General features: G+C 30.7%; 1 protein-coding gene across 1 annotated transcript; it reads left to right on the top strand.

Moving 5' to 3' along the window:
* The first annotated feature begins 5,967 nt into the window (after positions 1 to 5,967).
* On the top strand, positions 5,968 to 10,692 carry LOC112522473 (rac-like GTP-binding protein ARAC3). The gene is made up of 8 exons (XM_025131598.1): positions 5,968 to 6,048; positions 6,124 to 6,357; positions 7,249 to 7,336; positions 7,582 to 7,691; positions 8,510 to 8,573; positions 9,681 to 9,745; positions 9,856 to 9,921; positions 10,302 to 10,692. Exons 2-8 carry the CDS (start codon positions 6,259 to 6,261, stop codon positions 10,404 to 10,406), a joined length of 597 nt encoding a protein of 198 aa, XP_024987366.1. The 5' UTR covers positions 5,968 to 6,048; positions 6,124 to 6,258; the 3' UTR covers positions 10,407 to 10,692.
* The last annotated feature ends 3,907 nt before the right edge of the window (positions 10,693 to 14,599 follow it).

Raw genomic sequence — 14,599 nt, 5'->3', positions numbered from 1 at the left:
CCTATATATATATATATATATATATATATATATATATATATATAAAGTTGGGATTGTCTGAAAAATTAGAATTTTGTGAAAAAACGTAGGAATGTTGCAATAAAATGTTAGCATAAGGCGTTGTTTGACAGTTGTTAAATGGTTTGGTGTAGAATGATTAAGTGGTCAAAATAATTAAGAGACTTTCATGATATAATGTAAAATGAAATATAATTGTCTGGTAATTGTTTACAATGAAATTAGGGCGCATAATTGTTAAGGGTGACCCATGATACAAAATCATTCAGAGAATTTTAGAACCATTAAGAGTCAGATTTTTTTTTTTTTTTTTTTTGCCAAACAAGATTCACCTCTTAATGATTCAGAAATTGTCTCTTTACGACAAAGACGTGTGTAATGCACCTTTTAGTCAGGTCTTTATAGTTTATTTGTAGATATTTACGACAAAGAGATGCACCCCTTTTAGTTTCTAGGTTATTCATAGACGCGCCTTGATGACAATATAACAAATAACGGGTCGGATTATCATAAATTACAAAAATTGTTTTAAAAAATATCAATCAACATATTTTATTCATTTTACTTTTAAAAAATCTAAAGTAGTGATTTCATGATGTTAAAACTAATATGCACATGGCACATGACACATGACACATGACATTACTTGAATCGTTTAAAAATCAAATAAACCTTGACGCTAAAAAATATTTTAAGGTCTTTTTTTCCGATTGACATCTTTATACTTTTAATTCTTATTTGACGCTAGCGACATGTATCATATACATATTAGATTTTTACAAATTTGTATTTTCAAATAATCAAAAGTCAAAGAATTCAACAACTTAGATGTCTAAATGATTATACAATTTGCTTTATAGATAAGTTATTATCATAGACATATATACACATCAATTATTTAAATCATAAAATATATAAAAAAGACATGGAAAAAAGTGACATAACAAAACCAAAGATTTGTATCATCAAAATGATTAGTTTATATCGTTTGGATCCCTAAAAGCGTAGGAATGCGAGGTGTCATATTTTGAAAGTGATGATGATTCCAAATAATGAATGTGGACAAATAATTTTATGATGATTGAGTGCAACTACTTAACTAACCCCTAACAAATCATCCAACTTTTCATCATACCAAAATAAATTAATTAATAAAGCTTGCTTACAAAAACAACTTGTATATAATTAATTACAATTATATGCTTTGAAACAACAAATAAATTTGTGAGTTAACATTTACGTATAACATCCTTTTATATTTCAAGAGCATATGCAGTGAACTATGCTACGAGTTCATCCATTAACTTGCACGTAACATGGTCCATTAGAAACGAAAATGAAAGATGATATTTTATTTGTGGTTATTGAAAACATGACAATAAGGATTGTTTCTGCAAATAACATAATCTTAAGAGACTCACAGACTGCACCTCATCTTTGTAGAAACTTCAAGGGTACCAGAGCAATTTCAAGATTCTTTAGGGTGTCTTTTGCAATTTTATACATAAATATAAATACCTTTTTTTTCCTTTAGAATAGTCATATTATTCATTTCATTTTGTATACTCTCTCTAGCTAGATCTCTCATCTCTTTCTTCTTCTTAGCTTTAGTATTCATATGAATAAAATCATTCGTTTGTACTTTTGTATACAAAGAAAAGGTGTTTTAAAGTCGATTTGCATGTTGGAGCGACTAAGTTGCATCAAAGGTCGCTCGGGCCTCTTTCCCCGTTTTCTAGTAGGTTACTTTACCCTGACTGCGACCCAAGTCATGTACCAGATCACGTGGAACCTTGGACTCCCACAAAAATACATTTATATATGAAACGTCAAGGAATGTTTTGCATATGGAAAAAAAAACACAAAAATACGTTTATATATGGAAGACTTTTGTCTAGGACTTTTCCCTGGAAAATATGTCGCTAAAGGGTGATTCATCACAAAAGTTTGTGGTAATTCAAATCAGTGACATATTATCCATGGATTATGTAGGTGATTCATTTGTATTTTCTCAAAAAACATTATATTTTACCGAAATATTCGGTAATCATCGACGGAAATTTCAAACTTGTGAAACATTAATATAAATCATAGCTTAAAAATCCAAGTGATTAGATAGTTTTTGGTTGATGTCCCGAATATTTTTCACATGTATTGTTTTTTACCTAAGAAAGAATATGCGTTTGATTTGTATAGATATATATATATATATATATATAGATATAGATATTGTATTAATTGGAAAAAGGGAATAGTTGTAGTGGATATTCAAACATGACCTGTTATCTACCATCACTAAATGCAACAAAATTTGCTAACAAGTATTGAATGCTTCACGAGTACTTATTGTCTGGTGATGAGTGATTTGTTGTAAATGGAGTTAAATGCGTGTGAGGCCACATCATGACAACAAACAAACCAACTTTAATTCAATGGGTCCCCCTCCCTTTTTAACCTTATTTTTCTTTCTTTCTTTCTCTCTTTCAATTAATTAATTAACTTATATAATAAATCATACCAAACACTTTGCCATGAAATCAAGTTTTACTAAAAACATATTATCATCTCACATCTTACATTTTCACACTAAACACGTCTTTTCATTTCATCAGCGTTACGTTTCAAATTACACCTTTACAATCTCATTGATTATGTAATCACTTGTCATGCTTTATTATTTATATATTCTCCTATTATTCTTCATATAAATTGGATCCTATATACAATAATCAACATCTTTAAATATTTTTTTAAAAAAATTGCTATAAAGGTTCGGCTTTTTTTACCTTCACAATATTTTGTTGTGAAATTTCAAGTGTAAAAATCGTGTCTCACGAAAACAGTCTTGTCTAACGTGAATCCAACCCTAGAAAAAGAAGGTTCAAATATGAATATAGATAATTTACGAGCATATATTACAATGCATCAACATCTCATACAACATTATGGTTGTATAAAAAACTTGACCTGCCAAAATCAAGTTAATAATGACATATGTAATTTGCATTCGAACCTTATTCAATTAATTATTTTAAATTAATAAAAGATTAATATTATTAGAAATTAAAAAAAAAACATTTATCCATTATTTTTAAAACTACAACATTAAAAGAACCGACAAACATTGGAACTAGTCAAATTGTACCAAAAATACATTTTTTTTCTCTATAAATTGATATTCACATTATTATATTTATGTACGTATTTTTAGCAGGTTTAATCGTTTTGTATTCATTATTTATGTTGTACATCATCTAAAGTGCTAATGCACATGATCAAATAACAACGTTGGTGTCGTCATATATATATAAATACATGTGATCATGTACACAAAGACACAACATCGATTTACATATGTGAAATGTACCAACTACCTTTGGATGGTTTGGTTTTTTGATTTAAGGGCAAAAACACTTGGACCTTTAATTTTCTTTATCAACTTTCATCTTTACATTCACGAACTTTTACATATTTTCAATCACTTCCACATACATGAATTAATTGAATTTTTTTGTCATGGTGATAGAAATAGGTAAATAATGGTAGAAGAAGATTTGTGTAATGCAAGTACATCTAGGTGGATGAAAGTTTTGTGTTCTTCCATTCTCACCAAAAAAATATTCTCACGAGAACCCAACTCTACATTATATATATATATATATATATACACACACACGCACACACACAGTGTGCTTTGAACCGCTTCAAAGTTGCACTTTAGCATAATACAGTTTGATAGAAATGCAAAACGAAACCACACCACAAAAATTTTAAATCACACGGTGTGGTGGTTTATAGACACCCCTACTCTTAGTAATGAACCCATAAATTATTTTGAGCAGGTGCACATTTAAGGTGAATCAAATGTTGGTTTAATCATGGTTTGACTTAGGGAGAAAGTCAACACGATTCAACTTAGGGGAAAAATCAACATTGTCGATTTAAGATGAATTGACATAATGAATGAAAATAAAGCATGAAAAAAATAAGAAAAATCAAAATGAAAGGAAATTTAACCAAAAGTTGTCTTGGCATAGTGGTAATGTTGCTTATAACTGTACATGAGATTATGAGTTCAGTTTATGTAACTATATTTTTGCTGTTGATATTTTCAAAAATAGCATTGTAGGGCCCGGATAGATGCTCTGAGCCAATACTGAAATGTAAAAAAGAAGCTTTTCCTTGAAAGAATCAAACCCATGAACTCGTGTACATAAAATGGTAATACAACCATCTCATCCATGTTTAACTTTTGTTATAGACTTGGTTTCGATGTATTTAAAGACACAACTCAAAAATCAAGCAGGTACCCATTTCAGACGGCTATTTTTTACTCTCACAATAATTGAGTGAGAGGATATACGAGAGTCTGCTGAGCTCTTAATAGGTCCACCCCTACTTACTCTTACACACCATATGATTATGTACTTCTATTTTATATTAGCTTTAACAATCGATCTCGTTATACTACAAGTGATGCTATTCACTAACTAATTCATGTTTACACAAAATTGTCAATAAGCCTGGCTTTTTATGTTGGCTTGCCCCAATTAAGTTCTAAATCGTCTGTATATGGTTTTATATAAACTGGTTATTGTATTTATTAAAATGAAAAAAAGTGACAGGTAGGTCAACAATTAATCCCCTAAACAACTATTTAATTAACATTTGTTCCTAATATCAACACAATGATTATTCACAAATTTTTATTCTTTATTAACGTTATTTTCAACGGTGACATCAAATTATATACTAGATATGAAATCATTTTAATCGAGGCATCAAACTTGCATCAAATTTGATATAATAAATAGTAACACTGATTTAGTTTTTTTTTTTTTTACTTTGAAACCTTTCTGACTGATTTCAGGTAGTTTTTTTAGGTTAAAAGAATATAAATAATCAATTTTAATAACTCGATAGTTTGTTTATTAAAAAAAAGAAAATTGACTCAAATAGCCATTCTACCAATTCAAATTGGCCTTCTAGTCATCATTCTTGTGGGTTTGTTTAAATGTTACTACGTCTACAATATCCACATCTGAAATACTACAGACCTGACTAAAAGACATAAAAAGATTCAAATATACAAAATATTCTTCAATGAATTATACAAATCGATTTTGCTTGAAATAATTATAAAAATCGATTATGAATTGACTTCTACAAAGTTGGTGTAGAAAAATAGTTTTAAGAAAATTTATAATAAAATATACAAAATATTCTTCAACGAAATAACAATAAATGTATAGAGAAAAAGAAGAAGGATCGAATAGAAATATTATTAACTACAAAAAATGTAAAGGTTAAACCGATTTTTATTGTAAATTATTTACAAAGCTGAAAAGAATGCAGATGATTGATCAATTCAAGGCAACTAAGATCGCATTAGAGCATTTCTAACAACTTTGCTAAAATAGCGATTTTGAAGATTTTTTAGTGTATATTTTTGCTCAACCAGCTATGTTTCAACGTATACTAAAATGGAGAAAAGAAGAGAGAAATATGGTAGAAATCTGTAAAACTCAATATTTTAAAGAAAAATTCTTTCTCACAAACGAGAGGCATTGAAATAAGTGTTTTGAAAAGAGAAATAATATTTTATTAAATGTCTTAATAATAATAATAATGTAATTAATTATAAAATTGCTAATTCTTTTAGATATTTTAGTTTTTTTGGCTGTCGTAATTCTTTTAGATATCCTATTTTAAAAAAAATGATAGTATAACTGTTAAAGATGCTCTAACTCGCAAGTGTAATTGTCGGTCAATATAACCTTTTTCACACTTCTTATAAAATTGACTATCTTCTTGTTGAACAAACCATTAAAAAATAAATACTTCAAATTTTTAATACATAAAATATTAAAGATTATTGTTTTGATAAGTTGGGAAATAAAAATGCAGGGTTTGGAAGACTTGAAATCAAAGGGATTTGAAATCAAAGATTGATTGTTTGTTTATAGGTGTCCCAACCCCACACCCAGTCCCAGAGCTACTCACTCACCAATTCTCTTCTCTTCACAGGAGGTGTTTATCATTTCTCTTCCTCACTCTTTCTCTCTCAATTTCAATTTATATGCTAATTACCTTTCTCTTCTGCAGTTTTATGTGTTAAACCATTCTAGGGTTTTCATTTCGTGGGGATAAATTGAAGCCCTTTGATTTGAGGAAAGAGAAAGAAAACTAATCGTTGCGGATTTGGTCGTCGGAGGTCAAATTCCAACTCCGGTAACAAGAATGAGCGCTTCTCGGTTCATCAAGTGTGTCACAGTCGGCGATGGAGCTGTTGGAAAGACTTGTATGCTCATTTCTTACACCAGCAACACTTTCCCCACTGTAAACTCAACTCAACTCAACTCTTCAAATTAATTTCTTCCATTTCTTTCTATGAAATACTATATTTATGCTTTAATTTGATCTCCTCATCTCATTTCTGTCTGCCATTTTATTTTTGTATTGACCTATCTGATTGCTGTAATTTGAATTTAGATTGTGTTTTTTTTGAAGAAAAAACTGTTTTCAATTTGATTTTCTCAATTTTATATCAATGAGCTAGGTTTTTCTACTAATTTGGAGGGAATTTTGGCTGTTATTTTCAGTGTATTTCTCTCTTCTTCCCCAAATTTAAGATGCATCTTTTTCTTTCATTTGAAATTGAAAACAATATGGGTATTCTTTTTTGCCTCCTTTCTATGAGCAAGTCTTCATAATTCAAGCTTTTAGTTTTCTCTCTAGCTATTTCTTTTATTGAAACCGAAAATATGAGTTTTTAATTAATTTTTTTATTTTTCATTTCAATTTCTTAACCTATAATGCTTGTATTCTCAGTTTTTTTTTCTTAAAAAATTGAATTTTCTTTGTAGAGAATATAATTGTGTTATATCAGACGCATTTTTGGGCCAATCTAATCTATGTACCAAACCGAACGAACCCGTTATATCCCACTAGTCTCATAATCCTTTAAATAAAATGCTTGTTGGTAATAATAAATCTTGGGACATTTGTGGTGATTTAGGGTTCTGATGTGTTTGTGTTATGAAAGGTTACTTTCTCAGAAGAAATTAAATTAGGGATTGCGATTGAATCCTTCTTGGTGATTCATGGTTAAACTACATATAGCATGTTCTCCAATTTTGTTGTGTATGAAATGATTAGTAATGGGTATGGATTTTCACCAGAGAACATTCACTCTTAACACTTTCTTGCATGTGTACTTTATATTGACAGGATTATGTGCCAACCGTTTTCGACAATTTTAGCGCAAATGTGGTAGTCGATGGGAGCACCGTTAATCTAGGGTTGTGGGACACTGCAGGTTTGTTAGAGGATATAAATGGTCGGTAGTTATTGCACAAATTTTTAGCAACAATCCCTTTGAACACCATGTCAGACAGCACCTGGTGAGAAATGTGTGTTACAACATTCACATTTGGCATTTGCTATCAAAAGTTTGTGCAATGACTGCTGTCTATCCTTTATCTTCAGATTGGAATTATTGCTTGTCTGATCTTTTTCCTTCTTTTTATTTTGTTGCTAAAATGATGTTATTGCTTGAAATAGGCCAAGAAGATTACAATAGATTGAGACCTTTGAGTTATCGAGGTGCTGATGTTTTTATACTTGCTTTTTCTCTCATTAGCAAGGCCAGCTATGAAAATGTCTCTAAAAAGGTGATTTGTTCTTTCACTAATGCATCCTTATTTACAGGGGTTTTGTGATACTTGTCTTCCTTTTAAGAACTGTTTGTGTAAACCTTTCTTTACAACGACAATGTATAAGAAAGACTGTTTTTACTTGTATTGTTTTTAGGTTCAATAGCTTATATTGCCTGTTGCAAATTGCTAGTAATGCTATCCAACTATTTTGTTCCATTTCCGTATGAATAACTAATGTCCTTGTGAAAGAAAAGTTATGGGGATGGAATGTAGCAAGAAGCCAAGATCTATGACTTAAAGGGACTTTTTCTATTTTCAATTTATCATTGCATTCCAAAAAAAAGATGTCTTTGATGTTATGAGGTCTGATTTGAATTTTTAGATTCAATCAAGGTTGCTTTTGTTATAAATTTATAGCAAACAAAATTCTAGCTGGAAGCTCATGTTATGAAGTTGTATGTGGTTATCAAATTTGCATAAAAAATTGAGATCCTATTTTTTAGGCCATCTAACATCATCATTTTGTGGCCCTGTTTGTAATGAGTGGATAACAAAGATGTGAATGTGTTTGAGTCATTGTGGGTTCCATTTACTTGATCAGATGAGAAATAAAGATGTGGCCCACAAAATGAAGAATGTTAAATTATGGATCTTCATGCAAACGGATGGTAATCACAAATATTTCATATGATTTTGGAAGTCGGAAGCTGATCAATTTAATTTCAAAAGTCAAATTTCATTCTTTCCGGCTTTTGTGCATGATTGAAGAGCAATGTTGCAACTGTTTGATGTACTACTTAATGAATTTGTTTGGTGTTTGTTTCATTCTTCAGTGGATTCCTGAATTAAGGCATTATGCACCTGGGGTTCCAATAATCCTTGTTGGAACAAAGCTAGGTAAGTTTCTTCTATCTATCTTTACACCTGATTATTGCAGCAGTTCTATTTACTACTGCTTTATCTACAATCTATTTCTCGATCTATCTTTACATTTGATTAACCTTTAATAATCAAATCATTTCTTTTTTCACATATGGTCTTCTACTTGTGAGAACTTATGCGTCCTTTATTAAATGCTTTTTGTTAATATATCTCATATCTTTAAACCGGACTCTTACTTTGCTCTAGGGTCAATCCTAGGAGCAAGTATTAAGGTCGCTCCTTTGTGATCTTGAGATGAAATGGTTAGAGACACATAAATAGTTTCTTTGCACTATGTGAGGGAAAGAACATGTATTATTGCTTCTCTCGAAATGAGAGAGCTTGAACTTTCCTTTTTCCTTTTTGAAGATCACAAAGAACGAGTATTGCTTGCTAGTTAAGGGAGATAATTACTGTTTCACTCTTTTATATCATTTTCCATCCTTCATTTTGTGGGGTGCATATATGTTCCTCCTCGCATCTTATAAGTGGAACCTAGTGCTAGATGACTGATATGAGTAGGACCTAATTTCCATGAAAATTGTAATGGTTGACTGGCCATTTGATTCGGGACAGTGCTACTATTTATCATTTCTGAAATACCTTTCACTAATGTCAACAAAAAGGAATCCTATAGACACAAATCAATATCATAAATAAGCAAACACATAATTATAACTTGGAAACTCCTTGGTATTAAAGATATTTGCAACTTTTAAGGGATATCGTAGAATGGAAGATGAAGCAATTTTCATGGGAAAAGAGAATTACATTCTAGATGCTGGTACTGGAACATACATCTCGATTGCATAGATTATGAACCTAATACATGGGTAAGGTTGATGCTACCCCAAAAATGTATTCCTAACAATTTTCCTCTGAAACGCCCTTTGAAATGTAGGTTCTTGATTGAAATTGGTACTTCGCATTACTTTTGATGCATTACAACTAGAAACAGTAGAAATTTAAATTGGCATCATAAAGATGAGGAAATATAACCAGATGATGTCTTTGTTTTTTCTTTTGTCGTCTCCTTTTGAGGTTAATCAACGTAAATGTCAATTAAATATCGTTTCTTTGTAGATCTTCGTGATGATAAGCAGTTTTTCACGGACCATCCTGGTGCAGTTCCGATCACAACGGCTCAGGTCCACCTCCTTCCCTTTTTCTTATATCACTTTTAATCATGCTCAGGTTTCATATATAAAATTGCATTCTATTATCCTTTAGACCCAACTTCTTTTTCACATTTCAATAGGGAGAGGAGTTGAAGAAGCTAATTGGTGCCCCTGCTTACATTGAATGTAGTTCCAAAACACAGCAGGTGACATCTCATTACTGTACTTCATATGTTTACACTTGCTTTCATATCTGTTAGTTTTGCATATTTCGAATTTATATCGTAAATTCTGGCTTTTTAGCTCAAATGTATGCTCTATTATGAAACCCTTTTTGTAGATAATTGTTCTTATCAACTTTGAAGATATCGTATGGTTATCATGCTCAGAATGATCTTGAAAATTCAAACCTAGTACTTCTCTGTTCAAATATTGTAGTTTCTAGTTTTCTACTATGGAACTCTTTTCGTTGATTATTTTTGACCAGAACAATCCTTTTCAATTTTGAAGTTAAAAGCTTATTTATCTTTTTGATTCTAATATATGGAATGCTATCTTGATGGAAACTTTGGTGTGGTTTCTACAGAATGTGAAGGCTGTTTTCGATGCAGCCATTAAAGTGGTTCTGCAGCCACCGAAGCAAAAGAAGAAAAAGAAGCGGAAGGGTCAAAAGGGATGCTCGATATTGTGATTTTAGACCGACCAAGTGAAGAGAAAAGTGAATTATGCTGTGCTAATTACCCTTGTACCTTTTCTAAAGCATTTGCTCACTTTTGCTTTCTGTCTCAAGAAAAGCAGCTGTGTTGTGCGGTAGATTGGAGGAGTTTATATAAGCTCATTATGTATATTGTTTAACACCAAATGGTTGAGGCTATTTTGGGTATTTCTAGTTTGTTTCTTATTTGGGGTGAAATTAATTTGATATGCTTCTTGTACCCTAATTATTTGCTTAATGTCAGCCACCATGTTTTCTTAAACTCGATCATGTTTCTATTTGTTTTTGAGTTCTTTTTAAAAACATGTCTGTGAAGATGTGGACTACTTACACCTGGACAGAAAGACCCTATGAAGCTTCATTGTTTCCTAAGATTTTCTTTGGCCTTTCCTACGCAGCTTAGGTGGAATATTTCGACATCGTGTCATGATGCTAATGAAAGACTTTGCTCAACTATCATGTTTATGTATTATTTTGTGTTATACCTAAACATAATAATAACCTTGGAATATTGTATTCTAAAATGTCTGTAGTTAAATATTAATTCAGGTTTAGGTTGAATCAATATGGTAGGAATAGTGTATATGTAAGGATCCGTATGGAGATATAGAATCCACATAGAGGTACAAGATGAGATCTTGTGTACCAGACGTGCTCGTTGTGAGAACGTTTCATTGTATGTTTATGTGGTTGTTGTACACATAGTTCTTTGACTTGAGATTATGGAGTTCTCTGTGTGAATGACGTACTTTGATAACAGATTCGAATAATTCCATAACGACTTTATGGTTGTTGGTAGTGTCATGTATCAGTTAGTAGTATTAGCATAGATCAATATATAATTTGTTCCTCTTGGAACAAGAGCGAAAAAGTACATGCATGCTCAAATAGTCAGTATATGATATCGATATCCGTCTTATTAGCATATTATGGAATCAAGAAACTAAAGATCGGATATAACGAGGATGACATTTTTATGTCTCGTGTTCAATCTAGATATCAAGGACAAAGGGACATTCATGTTTATAGTGATAATGGTTAGGCTGTTTGTTGATTAGCCAAATCACCAAACTCTATTATTTGGATAATGATGATGTATTGTTAGACGTCGCTCCATTAAAAATCGATGCTTCCTTGAGCAAAAAATGTCTCTTGAAATTAATCAAAAAACCGAAAAAAAATCCTTTGAAATCGACGTAAAACACTAAAAAGACCCTCGAAATGGTGTAATTAGGCTAAAAAAAAGCCGGGCGACTTTGCAGGCCATTAGTCCACCTTAAAGGTGCCCCTATTAAGCAAAAATCATGGATCCGTCACTAAAAATAGGATTTATAATTATTGTCAACATGATAAAGTTTCAATGAATGATACGAAATGTATATATGAATAAGAAACTAAATACTTAAAGTGTTTAATTTATAATATATATATATATATATATATATATATATATATATGTAAAAGGACAAACATTCAATTAGAAGATATGAGATATTCTTCTAGACGTGATACTTATATACTTGTTGATTATAATGATCATCAATACACTTGTATAAATAGAGACCCATTGTGAGACAATGGAAGCGTTGGTTGCAATAATTGTTTCATTCTATTCAATTCCTTCTCTATATATTTCACAAGTTGCTCTTTTTTTTTTTCTATATTCCACAAGCTGCTATTTCTCTCTTCTAAGGAGTTGGGGCCCATATCTAGCATTCGGGAAGAAAGATGATCTCCTCCCTTGGCGTAAGACCCGCATTTTGGGGACTATTTGTAAAGCATGTGAAATAAAAGGACAAGTAACAGTAAGTTATAATTTAGGGACTATTTATTTGTTTACGATGGGTTTATGCGAGTGGAAGTTGGATGTGTTATTTGAATTGAATTGAACATGTATGAATAGAATTAGAGATGAAAGGGGGTTTGGGCCACAAACATATCCCAGGAGCCCAAAATATAAAATATTTTTGTATTTTCCTTACACAAGTTGTCATATGCTTAATTACAGCATATGAATACAATCCATCATTAAGATTCTATGTTTCAATTACTAAGCATATTTGATTCTTTTTTTTAATTATTTAAATATACTTTTAATTACTCATTTAAATATTATATATAATATAATATAAGAAAGTTGAAGGGAGTAGGTATTTTATTGGTGATCGGTTTCTTTTTTTTTTTAAAATGGAGCAAGAAATCGAAAAACAAATGAATATTACTTACTATTTTATTTTATTTTATTTTCTATGATGATCCTTTCACCTTTTTTGTTATTTTATATATGTGAGTAGTTTGGATTTCGATAATTATTATATTAAATTTATAGAATTTGGTACCTTGCTCATGTCATCAATATTTGAAGTATAAACAAATAATAGATATTTAATCATCTTCACATTTATTCCACCTACAAATTTTTTATTTATTAAAATAGTCCTTTCTTAACATTGTTTTCATCTTTTAGTTATTTTCTCTTCAAGTTTATCAAAATGACCATACGTTCCGTAATTGCAGATCCAGTTAAATAAGGGGTGTTCGCGGTCCGGTTTGGGTGGTTTAACCTCTCAGACCACAAACCAAACCGTAATGGCGGTTCAAACCGAACAGTTTGACATCAAGTGCTCAGACCGGTCAGATCAGATCGTCTTTTGGGCTTTTAATGGACTTTAAATATTAAACTTAAAAACATATATAATTTAGAATTATAGATTAAATATCCATTTTAACAAAACAAAACATCTAAACAAATAAATGTAATAATTAAGCAGCTCTTGAGTATAAAGTCGAAACAATCCAAAGTATAAACAAATAAATATATAATACATATTAGAAAACAAAAAAATTAACAAAGTTTCAACTTCACTGTGAGTATTGAGTAACAAAATCCACACTTTACAACCTTTAATAGTTCAATTATTGAGTCTTGAGTTCTTGACCAAACAAAATAGAAGTCAAATCTAAGTTGGTTGAATCACTTGGTTGATGTCTTGATGATGTGCACCGAAATCAAACCATGGATTAGAAAGATCGATAGAGTGATAGAGTTCTTGAGGGACTTCAAAATTTGGAGACCATCAATATCAAATGTGTCGATATGTTTAATGGTTTTAGGCGCCGATTTTGATTATGTTAGATGTTAGGCTTAAGGATATATTTGGGTCATAGCCCATAAGTTAAAAAGTTAGGCTTGCTAATACTAATATATATATATATATATATATATATATATAGGGGCTTAATCAAATGAGAACTGAATTGTTTGTGGTAACTATGAGAACCAATCTCAACCACATATTATAATAATCAATGGGTAAGATTAAAAAGAATCTTAATTAATGTATTTCTATAAATAAATTACTATCATTTAATGACATTATATGAACAAGGGCAAGATGGTCATTTTGTACGTTAATATTCTTATTCAATTGGAATCCAAATATAGTGAAGATACTTTCATGTATTTGAGACGGAGATGATTGCCTTAAGCCCTAGAGTAATCTCAATTTGTGCTATATATGTATATGTATATGTATACATATGTATATGTATATATATGTATATGTATATATATGTATTTGGCGGTCGGTTTCGTCCAAGCCTCCCAAAAAAGATTCCAGATCGCAGACCGGACCGGACCACCCGGTTTTGCCATTTTCCAAACCAGATCGGACCGCCAGACCCCTCAAACCGCCAACAACGGTCCGGTTTGACTTGGTTCGGTCGGTTTGAGCGGTCCAACGGTTTTTTTGAACACCCCGAGGTTAAATAACAAAGATATTTATACTTTTTATCCCTATCCATAAAAAATATTACATTTTTCACCAATGTCCACAAAAAAATTACATTTCTCACCCAAGTCCGCAATCTCTTTTTTGCATTTTTCATCCAAGTCTACAAAAAAAAAATTAAGATTACGAACCTAGGACTATTTTGATAAGCCTTATAAAAAAATGGTTAAAAGGTGAAATCAACTGTTTATTAATTTCTCCTAAAAAATTATGGCCTAAGATATTTGCATCTTTATCTATGTGCTAAAAATACACCTTTTTTACTACCTACTATTCATCATAACTCAATAATTTTATCATCATTCAACTTTATTTATATTTTATTTATTTATTATTATTATTACTTTTCTTTCATTTAATCAAGTTTTATTATTATTA

Source organism: Cynara cardunculus (assembly GCF_001531365.2).
Source record: "Cynara cardunculus var. scolymus isolate 2C chromosome LG 12, CcrdV1, whole genome shotgun sequence".
In the NCBI taxonomy this organism is placed as follows: Eukaryota; Viridiplantae; Streptophyta; class Magnoliopsida; order Asterales; family Asteraceae; genus Cynara; species Cynara cardunculus.
Note: the sequence above shows the minus strand (reverse complement) of the source record. Positions and strands in the feature narration are given on the sequence as shown.